At 55.0% G+C, this 23,560-nt stretch overlaps 1 protein-coding gene across 1 annotated transcript in view; it reads left to right on the plus strand.

Annotated features, from left to right (window-relative positions):
* Nucleotides 1-23,560, plus strand: part of LOC121269331 (smoothelin-like protein 2) — a 306,421-nt gene that overhangs the window by 1,162 nt on the left and 281,699 nt on the right. The window contains exons 2-6 of the mRNA XM_041173882.1: nucleotides 1,283-1,499; nucleotides 3,164-3,233; nucleotides 4,373-4,540; nucleotides 7,215-7,338; nucleotides 8,006-8,157. Of these exons, the coding sequence (XP_041029816.1) occupies nucleotides 1,283-1,499; nucleotides 3,164-3,233; nucleotides 4,373-4,540; nucleotides 7,215-7,338; nucleotides 8,006-8,157 (731 nt within the window). The remainder of the gene's footprint in view (nucleotides 1-1,282; nucleotides 1,500-3,163; nucleotides 3,234-4,372; nucleotides 4,541-7,214; nucleotides 7,339-8,005; nucleotides 8,158-23,560) is intronic.

The raw sequence follows: 23,560 nt of genomic DNA on the forward strand, positions 1-23,560 counted from the left end.
CTGAGAGAGAGAGGGACTGAGAGACAACAGTCAGTGTACAGATATCACCCTGAGAGAGTGTAACTGAGAGACACCAGTCAGTGTACAGATATCTCCCTGAGAGAGAGGGGGGACTGAGAGACACCAGTCAGTGTACAGATATCTCCCTGAGAGAGAGAGGGACTGAGAGACACCAGTCAGTGTACAGATATCTCCCTGAGAGAGAGAGGGGACTGAGAGATACCGGTCAGTGTACAGATATCACCCTGAGAGAGAGAGGGGACTGAGAGACACCAGTCAGTGTACAGATATCTCCCTGAGAGAGAGAGGGACTGAGAGACACCAGTCAGTGTACAGATATCTCCCTGAGAGAGAAAGAGAGGGACTGAGAGACACCAGTCAGTGTACAGATATCTCCCTGAGAGAGAGGGGACTGAGAGACACCAGTCAGTGTACAGATATCTCCCTGAGAGAGAGGGGACTGAGAGACACCAGTCAGTGTACAGATATCTCCCTGAGAGAGAGAGGGACTGAGAGACACCAGTCAGTGTACAGATATCTCCCTGAGAGAGAGAGGGGACTGAGAGATACCGGTCAGTGTACAGATATCACCCTGAGAGAGAGAGGGGACTGAGAGACACCAGTCAGTGTACAGATATCTCCCTGAGAGAGAGAGGGACTGAGAGACACCAGTCAGTGTACAGATATCTCCCTGAGAGAGAAAGAGAGGGACTGAGAGACACCAGTCAGTGTACAGATATCTCCCTGAGAGAGAGGGGACTGAGAGACACCAGTCAGTGTACAGATATCTCCCTGAGAGAGAGAGGGACTGAGAGACACCAGTCAGTGTACAGATATCTCCCTGAGAGAGAGGGGACTGAGAGACACCAGTCAGTGTACAGATATCTCCCTGAGAGAGAGAGGGACTGAGAGATACCAGTCAGTGTACAGATATCTCCCTGAGAGAGAGGGACTGAGAGACACCAGTCAATGTACAGATATCTCCCTGAGAGAGAGAGAGAGACACCAGTCAGTGTACAGATATCTCCCTGAGAGAGAGAGGGACTGAGAGACACCAGTCAGCATACCGATATCTCCCTGAGAGAGAGAGAGACTGAGAGACACCAGTCAGTGTACAGATATCTCCCTGAGAGAGAGAGGGAATGAGAGACACCAGTCAGTGTACAGATATCTCCCTGAGAGAGAGAGAGAGACACCAGTTAGTGTACAGATATCTCCCTGAGAGAGAGAGAGAGAGTGAGGGGAGTACTATCTGAGTAACCAGGTCTGTATCTGTGCGCAGAGTGAGTCGGTGAAGGACGTGGGGCCTGGGGAGAAGGCCCCGGAGCCTGGAGCTGGGAAAACCGATGGTGAAGTCGGCCGTCCATCGGACCCAGGGACACCGGACGAGGTGGCCGGTCTGGAACCCGGAGAGGGGCCGCGCGGGGACACTCCCACCTCGGCCAACGTGGACCTTGGCCCAGAGTCAGAGGCAGTGACTTCCGGGGCCCATGGGACAGGTACTGATAGCGCTTCTGAATGATACCCGTCCCGCAATCGACCCCTAAGACACAGGAGCAGAAATTAGGCCATTCGACCCATCGAGTCGGCTCCGCCATTCTATCATGGCTGATTAGTTTCTCAACCCCGTTCTCCCGCCTTCTCCCCGTCACCTTTGACCCCCCCTTACCAACCGAGAACCTATCTATCTCCCCTCCCCCCACGGTAATCAGAGGAATTTGACCAATGGCCCCACTCCTCCCACCTCTCGCTACCCTTCCCACCCACCCACCCCATTACTGGCACCAACCCCAACCCTCAGCTCCATTTTCCCATCGAGCGTGTTCCGGCAGATCAGGGCTGACCTGATTGTGGCCTGATCTCCACTTTCCTGCCTGTCCCCCTCCTCCATAACCCTTGACACCCCCCTCCCCCACCCCTTGTCGATCAGAAACCTGTCTAACTCAGCCTTGAATATATTCAGTGACCCGGCCTCCACTGCTCTCTGAGGTGGGGGCGGGGGGGGGGTGAGAGAATCCCACAGACTCACGACCCTCCGAGAGAGGAGATTCCTCCTCGTCTCCGTCTTCAATGGGAGACCCCTCATTCTGAAACTGTGCCCCCCCCGCCCCCCCACCATTCTAGATTCCCCCCCACGAGGGGGTGAAACATCCTCCCAGCATCGACCCTGTCAAACCCCCTCCCTCCCTCAGAATCTGATATGTTTCAATAAGACCACCCCCTCATTCTTCTAAACCCCAACGGGTACAGGGCCCAACCTGCTCAACCTCTCCTCATGAGACAAACCCCCTTCATCCCAGGAATCAGCCGAGTGAGCCTCCTCTGAACAGCCTCCGATACGAGTGTATTGATCCTTAAGTAAGGTGACTGAAAATGTCCGCAGGTGCTCCAGGAGCGGTCTCACCAACGCCCTGTACAGTCGGAGCAAGACTTCCTCACTTTTATACTCCTCCGCCCCCCCCTCACAATAAAGGCCAACTCTCCATTTGCCTTAATCACCCGCTGCACCTGTATACTAACTTTTTGTGATTCACATACCAGGACACTCAGATCCCTCTGCACTGCAGCATTCTGCAGTCTCTCTCCACTTACAGAATATTCTGCTTTCCTATTCTTCCTCAATAAGTGTACCGCCTCACTATTTTTCCCACATTATACTCCATCTGTCAGATTTTCACCCACTCACTCAACCTGTCTACACCCCTTTACAGGCACTTTGCATCCTCCCTACAACTATCTTTCCTGACTACCTTTGTATCATCAGCAAATTTGGCAACAATAGTCGGTCCAAGTCATTGACATAAATCGTAAGTAATTGACGTCCCAGTAATGATCCTGGAAGCACACCGCTCATTATTGTTTGCCAACCTGAAAATGACTCATTTCTCCTGACTCTCTGTTTCCTGTTAGCTAGACAATCCACATCTCGCGAATACATCACCCCCAATACCATGAGCTGCTATCTTGGGGGCGCTAAACTTCGAAGTGGCACCTGAGGGAATATCTTTTGCAAATCTCAATACACTACATCTACTGGTTCCCCTTTATCCACCCTTACGTTCTTTTACTTTTTGACCTTCTCACCTCCTGCGAACCCAGATTTATTCTTCTTCATTGTTCTTTCCTCCTTCTCTTTATCACACCTCTGTTCATTGCTTCCCAGAACAGGGTTCCCTGGCTGTTGAGGGAGAGGCCTGCATCCCAGAGTCACTGTCGATGAAGTCGCTAAGTCGGTAAGTCGCTGCGTGTGTCAGTCAAGACTGGTCCCCACTGAGTTCCTGTCTTGTTCCCTCCCTGTGTTTCCACAATTCTGATGTATGGGTAGGTGTGTGTCCAGGTTCATTGCCCACCTGCACAATGTTAGTCATCTTGATGCTTCTGTTTTTTCCAGTGTGCGGGGTTTGGGTCCATCGGGATTGTGTAGAGTGGGAGTGAACGGGATGGGGTTTGGGTCCATCGGGATTGTGTACAGTGGGAGTGAACGGGAAGGGGTTTGGGTCCATTGGGATTGTGGACAGTGGGAGTGAAGGGGAAGGGGTTTGGGTCCATTGGGATTGTGTACAGTGGGAGTGAATGGGAAGGGGTTTGGGTCCATTGGGATTGTGGACAGTGGGAGTGAAGGGGAAGGGGTTTGGGTCCATCGGGATTGTGTACAGTGTGAGTGAATGGGAAGGGGTTTGGGTCCATCGGGATTGTGTAGAGTGGGAGTGAATGGGAAGGGGTTTGGGTCCATTGCGATTGTGTACAGTGGGAGTGAACGGGAAGGGGTTTGGGTCCATTGGGATTGTGTAGAGTGGGAGTGAACGGGAAGGGGTTTGGGTCCATTGGGATTGTGTACAGTGGGAGTGAATGGGAAGGGGTTAGGGTCCATTGGGATTGTGTACAGTGGGAGTGAATGGGAAGGGGTTTGGGTCCATTGGGATTGTGTACAGTGGGAGTGGATGGGAAGGGGTTTGGGTCCATTGGGATTGTGGACAGTGGGAGTGACTGGGAAGGGGTTTGGGTCTATTGGGATTGTGTAGAGTGGGAGGGAATGAGAAGGGGTTTGGGTCCATTGGGATTGTGTACAGTGGGAGTGAATGGGAAGGGGTTTGGGTCCATTGGGATTGTGTACAGTGGGAGTGAATGGGAAGGGGTTTGGGTCCATTGGGATTGTGTACAGTGTGAGTGAATGGGAAGGGGTTTGGGTTGATTGGGATTGTGTACAGTGGGAGTGAACGGGAAGGGGTTTGGGTCCATTGGGATTGTGGACAGAGGGAGTGAACGGGAAGGGTTTGGGGTCCGTTGGGATTGTGTACATTGGTCTTTGGGACCGCTCTTATCCTTCAGGCCACAATTCTTCACCACACTCCCTCTCCCCCTTGTCCTGTAGGTCCATCACCAAGGAAGATGTCACGTGCCTGAAGAGTCCTGCGGTGGACGAGTTGGAGCAGGTGGGGGAGAGGGGGAGGGACATTGGTCGCTCCCAGACGGTTCCCCGGTCGTTTGGGGCTCAGTCTCGCCGAGCTGCTGCTCAGAAGCTTGAGAAGCAGAGCGGACTGTAAGTTCTATCAAACTCTGTTAACACGCGCTGCCGGAGGGGGAGTCTTCAGATCCCGGGTTACGTTGAGTTCAGAGCTCTACTGGAGCAGGCGATCATTGCTCCGAGGTCTGCCCTAGACCACTTGGCCTCTCTAGCTCAAAGAGTCATGGCTCCCAGAGCCCAGACCAGAGCGTCGAGCCCAAAAAGCCAGGTTAACACTCCTGACTGACAGCACTAAGGGAGTGCCGCACTGTCAGAGGGACAGTACTGAGGGAGTGCCACACTGTCGAAGGGTCAGTACTGAGGGAGTGCCGCACTGTCAGAGGGTCAGTACTGAGGGAGTGCCACACTGTCGGAGGGTCAGTACTGAGGGAGTGCTGCACTGTCAGAGGGTCAGTACTGAGGGAGTGCCACACTGTCGGAGGGTCAGTACTGAGGGAGTGCCGCACAGTGGGAGAGTCAGTACTGAGGGAGGGCCACACTGTCGGAGTGTCAGTACTGAGGGAGTGCCGCACTGTCGGAGGGTCAGTACTGAGGGAGTGCCGCACTGTCGGAGGGTCAGTGCTGAGGGAGTGCCGCACTGTCGGAGGATCAGTGCTGAGGGAGTGCCGCACTGTCGGAGGGTCAGTGCTGAGGGAGTGCCGCACTGTCGGAGGGTCAGTACTGAGGGAGCGCCGCACTGTCGGAGGGTCAGTACTGAGGGTGTGTTGCACTGTCAGGGGGGTCAGTACTGAGGGAGCGCCACACTGTCGGAGGGTCAGTACTGAGGGAGCGCTGCACTGTCAGGGGGTCAGTACTGAGGGAGCGCCACACTGTCGGAGGGGCAGTACTAAGAGAGTGCCGCACTGTCAGAGGGTCAGTACTGAGGGAGCGCCGCACTGTCAGAGGGTCAGTACTGAGGGAACGCCGCATTGTCTGAGGGTCGGTACTGAGGGAGCGCCGCACTGTCGGAGGGGCAGTACTAAGGGAGTGCCGCACTGTCGGAGGGTCAGTACTGAGGGAGTGCCGCACTGTCGGAGGGTCAGTACTGAGGTAGTGCTGCACTGTCGGAGGGTCAGTACTGAGGGAGTGCCGCACTGTGGGAGGGTCAGTACTGAGGGAGTGCCGCACTGTCAGAGGGTCAGTACTGAGGGAGAGCCGCACTGTGGGAGGGTCAGTACTGAGGGACTGCCGCACTGTTGGAGGGTCAGTACTGAGGGAGTGCCGCACTGTCAGAGGGTCAGTACTGAGGGAGTGCCGCACTGTGGGAAGGTCAGTACTGAGGGACTGCCGCACTGTTGGAGGGTCAGTACTGAGGGAGTGCCGCACTGTCGGAGGGTCAGTACTGAGGGAGAGCCGCACTGTCAGAGGGTCAGTACTGAGGGAGCGCCGCACTGTCAGAGGGTCAGTACTGAGGGAGTGCCGCGCTGTCAGAGGTTCAGTACTGAGGGAGTGCCGCACTCTCGGAGGGTCAGTACTGAGGGAGTGCTGCGGTGCCGGAGGCGCTGTCTTTCAGGATGAGATGTGAGACCAAAAGTTCGCCTGCCCTTTCAGGTGGATGGGCGGCTGCCATGAGCGTTGCTGGATGAGCTGGGGCTGCTATTCCATCCGGCTTAGCACCTCCAACGTTTATCCCGTCACCAAAGCCACTGGGGAAAGGGGCGCGGTCCGTGTGCTGTTTGTGGGATCTTGCTGTGCACTTATCCAGCTGCTGTGTTTTGCATCTTGGCAATGGGGTGCACCCCTCAGTGAGGGCTTCCTTCGCCGGGGAATGGGGCTGAGGGCAGGGGCCCTGGGAAAGCCCTTAGTAATGGGGCCCTCCCTGCCCCACTGAATGTCGGGATGGACAGACCCCCCCTCCCCTCCCTCATCGCCACTGGCTGCTCTGGGCTCCTGCGGCACACTCACCGCCAGCGGGACCCTTGCTCCTGTGCTCTGCGGCTTGGCCGAGGAGGGTGGGGGGGCTGAGGCGGGTCGGGTGAAAGATGGCGGGGTTTGCCAATGACGCGGCGGGCAAGGTGTCAACTGGGAGCACGCTGGGCCCTGAAGGGAAAACCCAGACGCAGACGCTTTCCTGACTGGGGGGTGCTGGGGGGGTTTGGGTGAGAGGTGGTGTGGGGGGTGGATAGTTTACTGAGTTCGCCCACGGTCATCAGACCAGTGTCCCAGCTGTCCCCCCTTTATACGAAGTAAAGCAGAACGAAGCAATGAGTCAGACATTGACACAAGGAGCCCGTTTGGCCCATCCTGCTTCTGCCAGCCCTTTCATAGAGTGGACCAATGAATCCCACTCCCCTGCTCTCTCTCTCTCTCTCTCTCTCTCTCTCTCTCCACCCCCACAGGACTGAAGACCCATCCCCTCAAGGTATCGACGCAATTCGTCGATTTCGAGCGTCCCGATTTCGATCGGATCCCAGATCACGACAACTCGCTGGGGGCAAAGTAACAATTCTCCTCATCTCCCCTCACTCCCCACCCACCACCCCACTCCCCCCACCCCCCTCCCCACCCCCCCCTTGCCCCCAGCCTCAGCCCGGTTATTTTCCCGATTCTCCATAGTCTGTGCCCCACCCTGGGTTACCGACCCACCCACCCTTATTAAGGGTTCGTGCTTGTTCGCTCGATTGGAGCCCCTTCGTGGATTTGAACATCCTCCATTCAGCCTCCCCCTTACCCCTTCTCTGGTTCTTTCATCGCCTCCCCTGCGTTATAGCGGACAGACCTCCGGAGGGACAAAATCGAAAGCCCACCGGACGACCAGCTTTGGGACGGCTGGGGCAAACACTGTCAAACAAAGGCTGCTGGAATGGTGCCGGGCGAGGACCAGAGGCTACGAGGTGAGGGGCCATGCTGTCAGGGTAACGTAGAGGGAGATCTACACTGTATCTAACCCGTGCTGTACCTGCCCTGGGAGCGCTCGATGCTGACACCGGGTATAAAGTGGGCGACACACTGTCAGGGTAATGTAGAGAGAGCTCTACACAGTATCTAACCCGTGCTGTACCTGCCCTGGGAGCGCTCGATGCTGACACTGGGTATAAAGTGGGGGAGACACACTGTCAGGGTAATGTAGAGGGAGATCTACACTGTATCTAACCCGTGCTGTACCTGCCCTGGGAGCGCTCGATGCTGACACTGGGTATAAAGTGGGGGAGACACACTGTCAGGGTAATGTAGAGGGAGATCTACACTGTATCTAACCCATGCTGTACCTGCCCTGGGAGCGCTCGATGCTGACACTAGGTATAAAGTGGGGGAGACACACTGTCAGGGTAATGTAGAGGGAGATCTACACTGTATCTAACCCGTGCTGTACCTGCCCTGGGAGCGCTCGATGCTGACACTGGGTATAAAGTGCGGGAGACACACTGTCAGGGTAATGTAGAGGGAGATCTACACTGTATCTAACCCGTGCTGTACCTGCCCTGGGAGCGCTCGATGCTGACACTGGGTATAAAGGGTTGGCTGACCTGTAACCTGCCCTTTTTCCTGGATTTCCTGTAGTTTGTCGATATCCAGAACTTCTCCACCAGCTGGAGTGATGGGATGGCCTTTTGTGCCCTCGTCCACAAATTCTTCCCCGATGCCTTCGATTATTCCAGTCTGAACCCCCAAAACCGCAGGCAGAACTTCGAGCTAGCTTTCTGCACGGCGGAGTAAGTAGCTGGGTGAGCGGGGAGGGGGGGAGCGGTGTGGGGGGAGGGGGGAAGCGGTGTGGGGGGAGGGGGGAGGGGGGAGGGAGAAAAGGGGAGAGGCGGGTGGGGAGGGGCAAGCGGGGAGGGACCAGGGACTGGGGGAGGGGCGAGCGGGTAGGTGTGATGGGGGAGGGGTGAGCATGGAGTGGGATGAGTGAGGGGTGCGGGTGGAGGGGCGAGGGAGAAGAGGGGAGGGGCGAGCGGGAAGGGTGGGGCGAGCTGGGAGGTGGAGGGGTGAGTGGGGTGGGGGGAGGCGGTTGGGCGGGGAGGAGTGGGGATGGTGGAATTGGGTGAAGCGGCGAGGTGTCTGGGAGGGAAGGAGCGGCGTGCTGGAGAGCGAGAGAGAAATGAGAGAAAGGGAGAGAGAGAGAGAAACTGCGAGAGAGAGAGGGGGGCAGAGAGAGTGACACTGGGAGAGAGAGAGAGGGAATGGGTCAGAGAGTGACACTCGGAGAGAGAGGGAATGGGACAGGGAGTGACACTGGGAGAGAGAGGGAATGGGACAGGGAGTGACACTGGGAGAGAGAAAGGAAATGGGACAGAGATTGACACTGGGAGAGAGAGAGAGGGAATGGGACAGAGAGTGACAGTGGGTGTGAGAGGGAATGGGACAGAGAGTGACAGTGGGAGAGAGAGAGGGAATGGGACAGAGAGTGACAGTGGCTGAGAGAGAGGGAATGGGACAGAGAGTCGCACTTGGAGAGTGAGAGGGAATGGGACAGAGAGTGACACTGGGAGAGAGAGAGAGGGAATGGGACAGAGAGTGACACTGGGAGAGAGAGAGAGGGAATGGGACATGAAGTGACACTGGGAGAGTGAGAGGGAATGGGACAGAGAGTGACAGTGGGAGAGAGAGAGGGAATGGGACAGAGAATGACACTGGGAGAGTGAGAGGGAATGGGACAGAGAGTGACACTGGGAGAGAGAGAGGGAATGGGACAGAGAGTGGACACTTGGAGAGAGAGAGTGGATGGGACAGAGAGTGACAATGGGAAAGAGAGAGGGAATGGGACAGAGTATCACTGGGAGAGAGAGAGGGAATGGGTCAGAGAGTGACAGTGGCTGAGAGAGAGGGAATGGGACAGAGAGTCGCACTTGGAGAGTGAGAGGGAATGGGACAGAGATGGACACTGGGAGAGAGAGAGGGAATGGGACAGAGAGTGGACACTTGGAGAGAGAGAGTGGATGGGACAGAGAGTGACAATGGGAAAGAGAGAGGGAATGGGACAGAGTATCACTGGGAGAGAGAGAGGGAATGTGTCATAGAGTGACAGTGGCAGAGAGAGAAGGAATGGGACAGAGAGTCACACTGGGAGAGAGAGAGGGAATGTGTCATAGAGTGACAGTGGCAGAGAGAGAAGGAATGGGACAGAGAGACACACTGGGAGAGTGAGAGGGAATGGGACAGAGAGTGAGACTGGGAGAGAGAGAGGGGATGGTACAGAGAGTGACACTGGGAGAGAGAGAGAGGGAATGGGACAGAGAGTGACACTGGGAGAGAGAGAGGGAATGGGACAGAGTGACACTGGGAGAGAGAGAGGGAATGGGACAGAGAGTGACACTGGGTGAGAGAGGGAATGGGACAGAAAGTGACACTGTGAGAGTGAGAGGGAATGAGACAGAGAGTGACACTGGGAGAGCGAGGGAATGGGACATAGAGTGACACTGGGAGAGAGAGAGGGAATGGGACAGAGTGTGACACTGGGTGAGAGAGAGGGAATGGGACAGAGAGTGACACTGGGTGAGAGAGGGAATGGGACAGAGTGTGACACTGGGAGTGTGAGAGGGAATGTGACAGAGAGTGACACTGGGGGAGAGAGAGGGGATGGGACAGAGAGTGACACTGGGAGAGTGAGAGGGAATGGGACAGAGAGTGACACTGGGAGAGAGAGAGGGAATGGGAAAGAGAGTGACACTGGGAGAGAGATGGAATGGGACAGAGAGTGACACTCGGAGAGCGAGGGAATGGGCCAGAGAGTGACACTGGGAGAGAGAGAGGAAATGGGACAGAGTGACACTGGGAGAGAGATGAAATGGGACAGAGTGAGATACTGGGATAGAGAGAGGGAATGGGACGGAGAGTGAAACTGGGAGAGAGAGAGAGGGAATGGGACCGAGAGATACTGGGAGAGAGAGAGGGAATGGGATAGAGAGTGACACTGGGAGAGAGAGAGGGAATGGGACAGAGAGTGACACTGGGAGAGAGAGAGTGGATGGGACAGAGAGTGACACTGGGAGAGAGAAAGGAAATGGGACAGAGAGTGACAGTGGGTGTGAGAGGGAATGGGACAGAGAGTGACAGTGGGAGAGAGAGAGGGAATGGGACAGAGAATGACTGGGAGAGTGAGAGGGAATGGGACAGAGAGTGACACTGGGAGAGAGAGAGGGAATGGGACAGAGAGTGACACTGGGAGAGAGAGAGGGAATGGGACAGAGAATGACACTGGGAGAGAGAGACAGCGAAAGGGAGCGAGAGATACTGGGAGAGAGAGAGGGAATGGGATAGAGAGTGACACTGGGAGAGAGAGAGAGGGAATGGGACAGAGAGTGACACTGGGCGAGAGAGAGGGGATGGGACAGAGAGTCACACTGGGAGAGTGAAAGGGAATGGGGCACAGAGTGACACTGGGGGAGAGAGAGGGGATGGGACAGAGAGTGACACTGGGAGAGTGAGAGGGAATGGGACAGAGAGTGACACTGGGAGAGAGAGAGGGAATGGGACAGAGAGTGACACTCGGAGAGCGAGGGAATGGGACAGAGAGTGACACTGGGAGAGAGAGAGGAAATGGGACAGAGTGACACTGGGAGAGAGATGGAATGGGACAGAGTGATGTACTGGGATAGAGAGAGGGAATGGGTCAGAGAGTGACACTGGGAGAGAGAGAGGGAATGGAACAGAGATTGACACTGGGAGAGAGATGGAATGGGACAGAGAGTGACACTGGGAGAGCGAGGGAATGGGACAGAGAGTGACACTGGGAGAGAGAGAGGAAATGGGACAGAGAGTGACAGTGGGAGAGAAAGAGGGAATGGGACAGAGAGTGACACTGGGAGAGAGAGAGGGAATGGGACAGAGAGTGACAATGGGAGAGAAAGAGGGAATGGGACAGAGAGTGACACTGGGAGAGAGAGAGGGAATGGGACAGAGATTGACACTGAGAGAGAAAGAGGGAATAGGCCAGAGAGTGACACTGCAAGAGAGAGAGAGAGAGGGAATGGGACAGAGAGTGACAGTGGCTGAGAGAGAGGGAATGGGACAGAGAGTCACACTGGGAGAATGAGAGGGAATGGGACAGAGAGTTACACTGGGAGAGAGAGAGGGAATGGGACAGACAGTGAGACTGGGAGAGAGAGGGAATGGGACAGAAAGTGACATTGGGAGTGAGAGAGGGAATGGGACAGAGAGTCACGCTGGGAGAGTGAGAGGGAATGGGACAGAGGGTGACACTGGGAGAGAGAGAGGGAATGGGACAGAGAGTGACACTGGGAGAGAGAGAAGGGTTGGTACAGAGAGTGACTCTGGGAGAGAGAGAGAGGGAATGGGACAGAAAGTGACACTGGGAGAGAGAGAGTGAATGTGACAGATTGACACTAGGAGAGAGAGAGGGAATGGGACAGAGATTGACACTGGGAGAGAAAGAGGGAATAGGCCAGAGAGTGACTCTGCAAGAGAGAGAGAGAGAGGGAATGGGACAGAGAGTGACAGTGGCTGAGAGAGAGGGAATGGGACAGAGAGTCGCACTTGGAGAGTGAGAGGGAATGGGACAGAGAGTGACACTAGGAGAGAGAGAGGGGATGGTTCAGAGAGTGACTCTGGGAGAGAGAGAGAGGGAATGGGACAGAGAGTGACACTGGGAGAGAGAGAGGGAATGGGACAGAGAGTGACAATGGGAGAGAAAGAGGGAATGGGACAGAGTGACACTGGGAGATAGAGAGGGAATGGGACAGAGATTGACACTGGGAGAGAAAGAGGGAATAGGCCAGAGAGTGACACTGCAAGAGAGAGAGAGAGAGGGAATGGGACAGAGAGTGACAGTGGCTGAGAGAGAGGGAATGGGACAGAGTCACGCTGGGAGAGTGAGAGGGAATGGGACAGAGGGTGGCACTGGGAGAGAGAGAAGGAATGGGACAGAGAGACACACTGGGAGAGTGAGAGGGAATGGGACAGAGAGTGACACTGGGAGAGAGAGAGGGGATGGTACAGAGAGTGACACTGGGAGAGAGAGAGAGGGAATGGGACAGAGAGTGACACTGGGAGAGAGAGAGGGAATGGGACAGAGTGACACTGGGAGAGAGAGAGGGAATGGGACAGAGAGTGACACTGGGTGAGAGAGGGAATGGGACAGAGAGTGACACTGTGAGAGTGAGAGGGAATGGGAAGAGAGTGACACTGGGAGAGCGAGGGAATGGGACATAGAGTGACACTGGGAGAGAGAGAGGGAATGGGACAGAGTGACACTGGGAGAGAGAGGGAATGGGACAGAGAGAGATACTGGGAGAGAGAGAGGGAATGGGACAGATAATGACACTGGGAGAGAGAGACAGCGAAAGGGAGCGAGAGATACTGGGAGAGAGAGAGGGAATGGGATAGAGAGTGAAACTGGGAGAGAGAGAGAGGGAATGGGACAGAGAGTGACACTGGGCGAGAGAGAGGGGATGGGACAGAGAGTGACAATGGGAGAGTGAAAGTGAATGGGACACAGAGTGACACTGGGAGAGTGAGAGGGAATGGGACACAGAGTGACACTGGGAGAGATAGAGAGGGGATGGGACAGAGAGTGACACTGGGAGAGTGAGAGGGAATGGGACAGAGAGTGACACTGGGAGAGAGAGAGGGAATGGGAAAGAGAGTGACACTGGGAGAGAGATGGAATGGGACAGAGAGTGACACTCGGAGAGCGAGGGAATGGGCCAGAGAGTGACACTGGGAGAGAGAGAGGAAATGGGACAGAGTGACACAGGGAGAGAGATGGAATGGGACAGAGTAAGATACTGGGATAGAGAGAGGGAATGGGACGGAGAGTGAAACTGGGAGAGAGAGAGAGGGAATGGGACCGAGAGATACTGGGAGAGAGAGAGGGAATGGGATAGAGAGTGACACTGGGAGAGAGAGAGGGAATGGGACAGAGAGTGACACTGGGAGAGAGAGAGCGGATGGGACAGAGAGTGACACTGGGAGAGAGAAAGGAAATGGGACAGAGAGTGACAGTGGGAGAGAGAGAGGGAATGGGACAGAGAATGACTGGGAGAGTGAGAGGGAATGGGACAGAGAGTGACACTGGGAGAGAGAGAGGGAATGGGACAGAGAGTGACACTGGGAGAGAGAGAGGGAATGGGACAGAGAATGACACTGGGAGAGAGAGACAGCGAAAGGGAGCGAGAGATACTGGGAGAGAGAGAGGGAATGGGATAGAGAGTGACACTGGGAGAGAGAGAGAGGGAATGGGACAGAGAGTGACACTGGGCGAGAGAGAGGGGATGGGACAGAGAGTGACACTGGGAGAGTGAAAGGGAATGGGACACAGAGTGACACTGGGGGAGAGAGAGGGGATGGGACAGAGAGTGACACTGGGAGAGAGAGAGGGAATGGGACAGAGAGTGACACTGGGAGCGAGGGAATGGGACAGAGAGTGACATTCGGAGAGCGAGGGAATGGGACAGAGAGTGACACTGGGAGAGAGAGAGGTAATGGGACAGAGTGACACTGGGATAGAGAGACGGAATGGGTCAGAGAGTGACAGTGGCTGAGAGTGAGGGAATGGGACAGAGAGTCGCACTTGGAGAGTGAGAGGGAATGGGACAGAGAGTGACACTGGGAGAGAGAGAGGGAATGGGACAGAGAGTGACATTGGGAGAGAGAGAGGGAATGGGACAGAGAATGACACTGGGAGAGAGAGACAGCAAAAGGGAGCGAGAGATACTGGGAGAGAGAGTGGGAATGGGATAGAGAGTGACACTGGGAGGGAGAGAGAGGGAATGGGACAGAGAGTGACACTGGGCGAGAGAGAGGGGATGGGACAGAGAGTACACTGGGAGAGTGAAAGGGAATGGGACACAGAGTGACACTGGGGGAGAGAGAGGGAATGGGACAGAGAGTGACACTCGGAGAGCGAGGGAATGGGACAGAGAGTGACACTGGGAGAGAGAGAGGAAATGGGAAAGAGAGTGACAATGGGAGAGAAAGAGGGAATGGGACAGAGAGTGACACTGGGAGAGAGAGAGAGAGAGGGAATGGGACAGAGAGTGACAGTGGCTGAGAGAGAGGGAATGGGACAGAGTGTCACACTGGGAGAGTGAGAGGGAATGGGACAGAGAGTTACACTGGGAGAGAGAGAGGGAATGGGACAGACAGTGAGACTGGGAGAGAGAGGGAATGGGACAGAGAGTGACATTGGGAGTGAGAGAGGGAATGGGACAGAGAGTCACGCTGGGAGAGTGAGAGGGAATGGGACAGAGGGTGACACTGGGAGAGAGAGAGGGAATGGGACAGAGAGTGACACTGGGAGAGAGAGAGGGGTTGGTACAGAGAGTGACTCTGGGAGAGAGAGAGAGGGAATGGGACAGAAAGTGACACTGGGAGAGAGAGAGTGAATGTGACAGATTGACACTAGGAGAGAGAGAGGGAATGGGACAGAGATTGACACTGGGAGAGAAAGAGGGAATGGGCCAGAGAGTGACTCTGCAAGAGAGAGAGAGAGAGGGAATGGGACAGAGAGTGACAGTGGCTGAGAGAGAGGGAATGGGACAGAGAGTGACACTGGGAGAGAGAGAGGGAATGGGACAGAGAGTGACACTAGGAGAGAGAGAGGGGATGGTTCAGAGAGTGACTCTGGGAGAGAGAGAGAGGGAATGGGACAGAGAGTGACAGTGGGAGAGAGAGAGGGAATGGGACAGAGAGTGACAATGGGAGAGAAAGAGGGAATGGGACAGAGAGTGACACTGGGAGAGAGAGAGGGAATGGGACAGAGATTGACACTGGGAGAGAAAGAGGGAATAGGCCAGAGAGTGACACTGCAAGAGAGAGAGAGAGAGGGAATGGGACAGAGAGTGACAGTGGCTGAGAGAGAGGGAATGGGACAGAGAGTCACACTGGGAGAATGAGAGGGAATGGGACAGAGAGTTACACTGGGAGAGAGAGAGGGAATGGGACAGACAGTGAGACTGGGAGAGAGAGGGAATGGGACAGAGAGTCACGCTGGGAGAGTGAGAGGGAATGGGACAGAGGGTGGCACTGGGAGAGAGAGAAGGAATGGGACAGAGAGACACACTGGGAGAGTGAGAGGGAATGGGACAGAGAGTGACACTGGGAGAGAGAGAGGGGATGGTACAGAGAGTGACACTGGGAGATAGAGAGAGGGAATGGGACAGAGAGTGACACTGGGAGAGAGAGAGGGAATGGGACAGAGTGACACTGGGAGAGAGAGAGGGAATGGGACAGAGAGTGACACTGGGTGAGAGAGGGAATGGGACAGAGAGTGACACTGTGAGAGTGAGAGGGAATGGGAAGAGAGTGACACTGGGAGAGCGAGGGAATGGGACATAGAGTGACACTGGGAGAGAGAGAGGGAATGGGACAGAGTGACACTGGGAGAGAGAGGGAATGGGACAGAGAGAGATACTGGGAGAGAGAGAGGGAATGGGACAGAGAATGACACTGGGAGAGAGAGACAGCGAAAGGGAGCGAGAGATACTGGGAGAGAGAGAGGGAATGGGATAGAGAGTGACACTGGGAGAGAGAGAGAGGGAATGGGACAGAGAGTGACACTGGGCGAGAGAGAGGGGATGGGACAGAGAGTGACAATGGGAGAGTGAAAGTGAATGGGACACAGAGTGACACTGGGGGAGAGAGAGGGGATGGGACACAGAGTGACACTGGGAGAGTGAGAGGGAATGGGACAGAGAGTGACACTGGGAGAGAGAGAGCGGATGGGACAGAGAGTGACACTGGGAGATAGATGGAATGGGACAGAGAGTGACATTCGGAGAGCGAGGGAATGGGACAGAGAGTGACACTGGGAGAGAGAGAGGAAATGGGACAGAGTGACACTGGGAGAGAGATGGAATGGGACAGAGTGATGTACTGGGATAGAGAGAGGGAATGGGTCAGAGAGTGACAGTGGCTGAGAGAGAGGGAATGGGACAGAGAGTCGCACTTGGAGAGTGAGAGGGAATGGGACAGAGAGTGACACTGGGAGAGAGAGAGGGAATGGGACAGAGAGTGACATTGGGAGAGAGAGAGGGAATGGGGCAGAGAATGACACTGGGAGAGAGAGACAGCAAAAGGGAGCGAGAGATACTGGGAGAGAGAGGGGGAATGGGATAGAGAGTGACACTGGGAGGGAGAGAGAGGGAATGGGACAGAGTGTCACACTGGGAGAGTGAAAGGGAATGGGACACAGAGTGACACTGGGGGAGAGAGAGGGGATGGGACAGAGAGTGACACTGGGAGAGTGAGAGGGAATGGGACAGAGAGTGACACTGGGATAGAGAGAGGGAATGGAACAGAGATTGACACTGGGAGAGAGATGGAATGGGACAGAGAGTGACACTGGGAGAGAGTGAGGAAATGGGACAGAGAGTGACAATGGGAGAGAAAGAGGGAATGGGACAGAGAGTGACACTGGGAGAGAGAGAGGGAATGGGACAGGGATTGACAATGGGAGAGAAAGAGGGAATGGGACAGAGAGTGACACTGGGAGAGAGAGAGGGAATGGGACAGAGATTGACACTGGGAGAGAAAGAGGGAATAGGCCAGAGAGTGACACTGCAAGAGAGAGAGAGAGAGGGAATGGGACAGAGAGTGACAGTGGCTGAGAGAGAGGGAATGGGACAGAGAGTCACACTGGGAGAATGAGAGGGAATGGGACAGAGAGTTACACTGGGAGAGAGAGAGGGAATGGGACAGAGAGTGACAGTGGCTGAGAGAGAGGGAATGGGACAGAGAGTCACACTGGGAGAATGAGAGGGAATGGGACAGAGAGTTACACTGGGAGAGAGAGAGGGAATGGGACAGAGAGTTACACTGGGAGAGAGAGAGGGAATGGGACAGACAGTGTGACTGGGAGAGAGAGGGAATGGGACAGAGAGTGACATTGGGAGTGAGAGAGGGAATGGGATAGAGAGTCAAGCTGGGAGAGTGAGAGGGAATGGGACAGAGGGTGACACTGGGAGAGAGAGAGATGGAATGGGACCGAGAGTGACACTGGGAGAGAGAGAGGGGTTGGTACAGAGAGTGCCTCTGGGAGAGAGAGAGAGGGAATGGGACAGAGAGTGACAGTGGGAGAGAGAGAGGGAATGGGACAGAGAGTGACACTGGGAGAGAGAGAGGGAATGGGACAGAGAGTGACAATGGGAGAGAAAGAGGGAATGGGACAGAGAGTGACACTGGGAGAGAGAGAGGGAATGGGACAGAGATTGACACTGGGAGAGAAAGAGGGAATAGGCCAGAGAGTGACACTGCAAGAGAGAGAGAGAGAGGGAATGGGACAGAGAGTGACAGTGGCTGAGAGAGAGGGAATGGGACAGAGAGTCACACTGGGAGAATGAGAGGGAATGGGACAGAGAGTTACACTGGGAGAGAGAGAGGGAATGGGACAGACAGTGAGACTGGGAGAGAGAGGGAATGGGACAGAGAGTCACGCTGGGAGAGTGAGAGGGAATGGGACAGAGAGTGACACTGGGAGAGAGAGAGGGGATGGTACAGAGAGTGACACTGGGAGATAGAGAGAGGGAATGGGACAGAGAGTGACACTGGGAGAGAGAGAGGGAATGGGACAGAGTGACACTGGGAGAGAGAGAGGGAATGGGACAGAGAGTGACACTGGGTGAGAGAGGGAATGGGACAGAGAGTGACACTGTGAGAGCGAGAGGGAATGGGAAGAGAGTGACACTGGGAGAGCGAGGGAATGGGACATAGAGTGACACTGGGAGAGAGAGAGGGAATGGGACAGAGTGACACTGGGAGAGAGAGGGAATGGGACAGAGAGAGATACTGGGAGAGAGAGAGGGAATGGGACAGAGAATGACACTGGGAGAGAGAGACAGCGAAAGGGAGCGAGAGATACTGGGAGAGAGAGAGGGAATGGGATAGAGAGTGACACTGGGAGAGAGAGAGAGGGAATGGGACAGAGAGTGACACTGGGCGAGAGAGAGGGGATGGGACAGAGAGTGACAATGGGAGAGTGAAAGTGAATGGGACACAGAGTGACACTGGGGGAGAGAGAGGGGATGGGACACAGAGTGACACTGGGAGAGTGAGAGGGAATGGGACAGAGAGTGACACTGGGAGAGAGAGAGGGAATGGGACATAGAGTCACACTGGGAGAGTGAGAGGGAATGGGACAGAGAGTGACACTGGGGGAGAGAGAGGGAATGGGACACAGAGTGACACTGGGAGAGTGAGAGGGAATGGGACAGAGAGTGACACTGGGAGAGAGATGGAATGGGAAAGAGAGTGACACTGGGAGAGAGATGGAATGGGACAGAGTGAGATACTGGGATAGAGAGAGGGAATGGGACGGAGAGTGAAACTGGGAGAGAGAGAGAGGGAATGGGACCGAGAGATACTGGGAGAGAGAGAGGGAATGGGATAGAGAGTGACACTGGGAGAGAGAGAGGGAATGGGACAGAGAGTGACACTGGGAGAGAGATGGAATGGGAAAGAGAGTGACACTGGGAGAGAGATGGAATGGGACAGAGTGAGATACTGGGATAGAGAGAGGGAATGGGACGGAGAGTGAAACTGGGAGAGAGAGAGAGGGAATGGGACCGAGAGATACTGGGAGAGAGAGAGGGAATGGGATAGAGAGTGACACTGGGAGAGAGAGAGGGAATGGGACAGAGAGTGACACTGGGAGAGAGAGAGCGGATGGGACAGAGAGTGACACTGGGAGAGAGAAAGGAAATGGGACAGAGAGTGACAGTGGGTGTGAGAGGGAATGGGACAGAGAGTGACAGTGGGAGAGAGAGAGGGAATGGGACAGAGAATGACACTGGAAGAGTGAGAGGGAATGGGACAGAGAGTGAGACTGGGAGAGAGAGGGAATGGGACAGGGAGTGACAATGGGAGAGAAAGAGGGAATGGGACAGAGAATGACTGGGAGAGTGAGAGGGAATGGGACAGAGAGTGACACTGGGAGAGAGAGAGGGAATGGGACAGAGAGTGACACTGGGAGAGAGAGAGGGAATGGGACAGAGAGTGACACTGGGAGAGAGAGAGGGAATGGGACAGAGAATGACACTGGGAGAGAGAGACAGCGAAAGGGAGCGAGAGATACTGGGAGAGAGAGAGGGAATGGGATAGAGAGTGACACTGGGAGAGAGAGAGAGGGAATGGGACAGAGAGTGACACTGGGCGAGAGAGAGGGGATGGGACAGAGAGTGACACTGGGAGAGTGAGAGGGAATGGGACAGAGAGTGACACTGGGAGAGAGAGAGGGAATGGGACAGAGAGTGACACTGGGAGATAGATGGAATGGGACAGAGAGTGACATTCGGAGAGCGAGGGAATGGGACAGAGAGTGACACTGGGAGAGAGATGGAATGGGATAGAGTGATGTACTGGGATAGAGAGAGGGAATGGGTCAGAGAGTGACAGTGGCTGAGAGAGAGGGAATGGGACAGAGAGTCGCACTTGGAGAGTGAGAGGGAATGGGACAGAGAGTGACACTGGGAGAGAGAGATGGAATGGGACAGAGAGTGACATTGGGAGAGAGAGAGGGAATGGGACAGAGAATGACACTGGGAGAGAGAGACAGCAAAAGGGAGCGAGAGATACTGGGAGAGAGAGGGGGAATGGGATAGAGAGTGACACTGGGAGGGAGAGAGAGGGAATGGGACAGAGAGTGACACTGGGAGAGTGAGAGGGAATGGGACAGAGAGTGACACTGGGATAGAGAGAGGGAATGGAACAGAGATTGACACTGGGAGAGAGATGGAATGGGACAGAGAGTGACACTGGGAGAGAGTGAGGAAATGGGACAGAGAGTGACAATGGGAGAGACAGAGGGAATGGGACAGGGAGTGACACTGGGAGAGAGAGAGGGAATGGGACAGGGATTGACAATGGGAGAGAAAGAGGGAATGGGACAGAGAGTGACACTGGGAGAGAGAGAGGGAATGGGACAGAGATTGACACTGGGAGAGAAAGAGGGAATAGGCCAGAGAGTGACACTGCAAGAGAGAGAGAGAGAGGGAATGGGACAGAGAGTGACAGTGGCTGAGAGAGAGGGAATGGGACAGAGAGTCACACTGGGAGAATGAGAGGGAATGGGACAGAGAGTTACACTGGGAGAGAGAGAGGGAATGGGACAGACAGTGAGACTGGGAGAGAGAGAGGGAATGGGACAGACAGTGAGACTGGGAGAGAGAGGGAATGGGACAGAGAGTGACATTGGGAGTGAGAGAGGGAATGGGATAGAGAGTCAAGCTGGGAGAGTGAGAGGGAATGGGACAGAGGGTGACACTGGGAGAGAGAGAGGGAATGGGACCGAGAGTGACACTGGGAGAGAGAGAGGGGTTGGTACAGAGAGTGACTCTGGGAGAGAGAGAGAGGGAATGGGACAGAGAGTGACAGTGGGAGAGAGAGAGGGAATGGGACAGAGAGTGACACTGGGAGAGAGAGAGGGAATGGGACAGAGAGTGACAATGGGAGAGAAAGAGGGAATGGGACAGAGAGTGACACTGGGAGAGAGAGAGGGAATGGGACAGAGATTGACACTGGGAGAGAAAGAGGGAATAGGCCAGAGAGTGACACTGCAAGAGAGAGAGAGAGAGGGAATGGGACAGAGAGTGACAGTGGCTGAGAGAGAGGGAATGGGACAGAGAGTCACACTGGGAGAATGAGAGGGAATGGGACAGAGAGTTACACTGGGAGAGAGAGAGGGAATGGGACAGACAGTGAGACTGGGAGAGAGAGGGAATGGGACAGAGAGTCACGCTGGGAGAGTGAGAGGGAATGGGACAGAGAGTGACACTGGGAGAGAGAGAGGGGATGGTACAGAGAGTGACACTGGGAGAGAGAGAGAGGGAATGGGACAGAGAATTACACTGGGAGAGAGAGAGGGAATGGGACAGAGTGACACTGGGAGAGAGAGAGGGAATGGGACAGAGAGTGACACTGGGTGAGAGAGGGAATGGGACAGAGAGTGACACTGTGAGAGCGAGAGGGAATGGGAAGAGAGTGACACTGGGAGAGCGAGGGAATGGGACATAGAGTGACACTGGGAGAGAGAGAGGGAATGGGACAGAGTGACACTGGGAGAGAGAGGGAATGGGACAGAGAGAGATACTGGGAGAGAGAGAGGGAATGGGACAGAGAATGACACTGGGAGAGAGAGACAGCGAAAGGGAGCGAGAGATACTGGGAAAGAGAGAGGGAATGGGATAGAGAGTGACACTGGGAGAGAGAGAGAGGGAATGGGACAGAGAGTGACACTGGGCGAGAGAGAGGGGATGGGACAGAGAGTGACAATGGGAGAGTGAAAGTGAATGGGACACAGAGTGACACTGGGAGAGTGAGAGGGAATGGGACAGAGAGTGACACTGGGAGAGAGAGAGGGAATGGGAAAGAGAGTGACACTGGGAGAGAGATGGAATGGGACAGAGAGTGACACTCGGAGAGCGAGGGAATGGGACAGAGAGTGACACTGGGAGAGAGAGAGGAAATGGGACAGAGTGACACTGGGAGAGAGATGGAATGGGACAGAGTGAGATACTGGGATAGAGAGAGGGAATGGGACGGAGAGTGAAACTGGGAGAGAGAGAGAGGGAATGGGACCGAGAGATACTGGGAGAGAGAGAGGGAATGGGATAGAGAGTGACACTGGGAGAGAGAGAGGGAATGGGACAGAGAGTGACACTGGGAGAGAGAGAGCGGATGGGACAGAGAGTGACACTGGGAGAGAGAAAGGAAATGGGACAGAGAGTGACAGTGGGTGTGAGAGGGAATGGGACAGAGAGTGACAGTGGGAGAGAGAGAGGGAATGGGACAGAGAATGACTGGGAGAGTGAGAGGGAATGGGACAGAGAGTGACACTGGGAGAGAGAGAGGGAATGGGACAAAGAGTGACACTGGGAGAGAGAGAGGGAATGGGACAGAGAATGACTGGGAGAGTGAGAGGGAATGGGACAGAGAGTGACACTGGGAGAGAGAGAGGGAATGGGACAAAGAGTGACACTGGGAGAGAGAGAGGGAATGGGACAGAGAGTGACACTGGGAGAGAGAGAGGGAATGGGACAGAGAATGACACTGGGAGAGAGAGACAGCGAAAGGGAGCGAGAGATACTGGGAGAGAGAGAGGGAATGGGATAGAGAGTGACACTGGGAGAGAGAGAGAGGGAATGGGACAGAGAGTGACACTGGGCGAGAGAGAGGGGATGGGACAGAGAGTGACACTGGGAGAGTGAGAGGGAATGGGACAGAGAGTGACACTGGGAGAGAGGGAAGGAATGGGACAGAGAGTGACACTGGGAGATAGATGGAATGGGACAGAGAGTGACATTCGGAGAGCGAGGGAATGGGACAGAGAGTGACACTGGGAGAGAGAGAGGAAATGGGACAGAATGACACTGGGAGAGAGATGGAATGGGACAGAGTGATGTACTGGGATAGAGAGAGGGAATGGGTCAGAGAGTGACAGTGGCTGAGAGAGAGGGAATGGGACAGAGAGTCGCACTTGGAGAGTGAGAGGGAATGGGACAGAGAGTGACACTGGGAGAGAGAGATGGAATGGGACAGAGAGTGACATTGGGAGAGAGAGAGGGAATGGGACAGAGAATGACACTGGGAGAGAGAGACAGCAAAAGGGAGCGAGAGATACTGGGAGAGAGAGGGGGAATGGGATAGAGAGTGACACTGGGAGGGAGAGAGAGGGAATGGGACAGAGAGTGACACTGGGAGAGTGAAAGGGAATGGGACACAGAGTGACACTGGGGGTGAGAGAGGGGATGGGACAGAGAGTGACACTGGGATAGAGAGAGGGAATGGAACAGAGATTGACACTGGGAGAGAGATGGAATGGGACAGAGAGTGACACTGGGAGAGAGTGAGGAAATGGGACAGAGAGTGACAATGGGAGAGAAAGAGGGAATGGGACAGAGAGTGACACTGGGAGAGAGAGAGCGAATGGGACAGGGATTGACAATGGGCGAGAAAGAGGGAATGGGACAGAGATTGACACTGGGAGAGAAAGAGGGAATAGGCCAGAGAGTGACACTGCAAGAGAGAGAGAGAGAGGGAATGGGACAGAGAGTGACAGTGGCTGAGAGAGAGGGAATGGGACAGAGAGTCACACTGGGAGAATGAGAGGGAATGGGACAGAGAGTTACACTGGGAGAGAGAGAGGGAATGGGACAGACAGTGAGA

This window comes from Carcharodon carcharias, chromosome 24, assembly GCF_017639515.1.
Source record: "Carcharodon carcharias isolate sCarCar2 chromosome 24, sCarCar2.pri, whole genome shotgun sequence".
NCBI classification, from domain to species: domain Eukaryota; kingdom Metazoa; phylum Chordata; class Chondrichthyes; order Lamniformes; family Lamnidae; genus Carcharodon; species Carcharodon carcharias.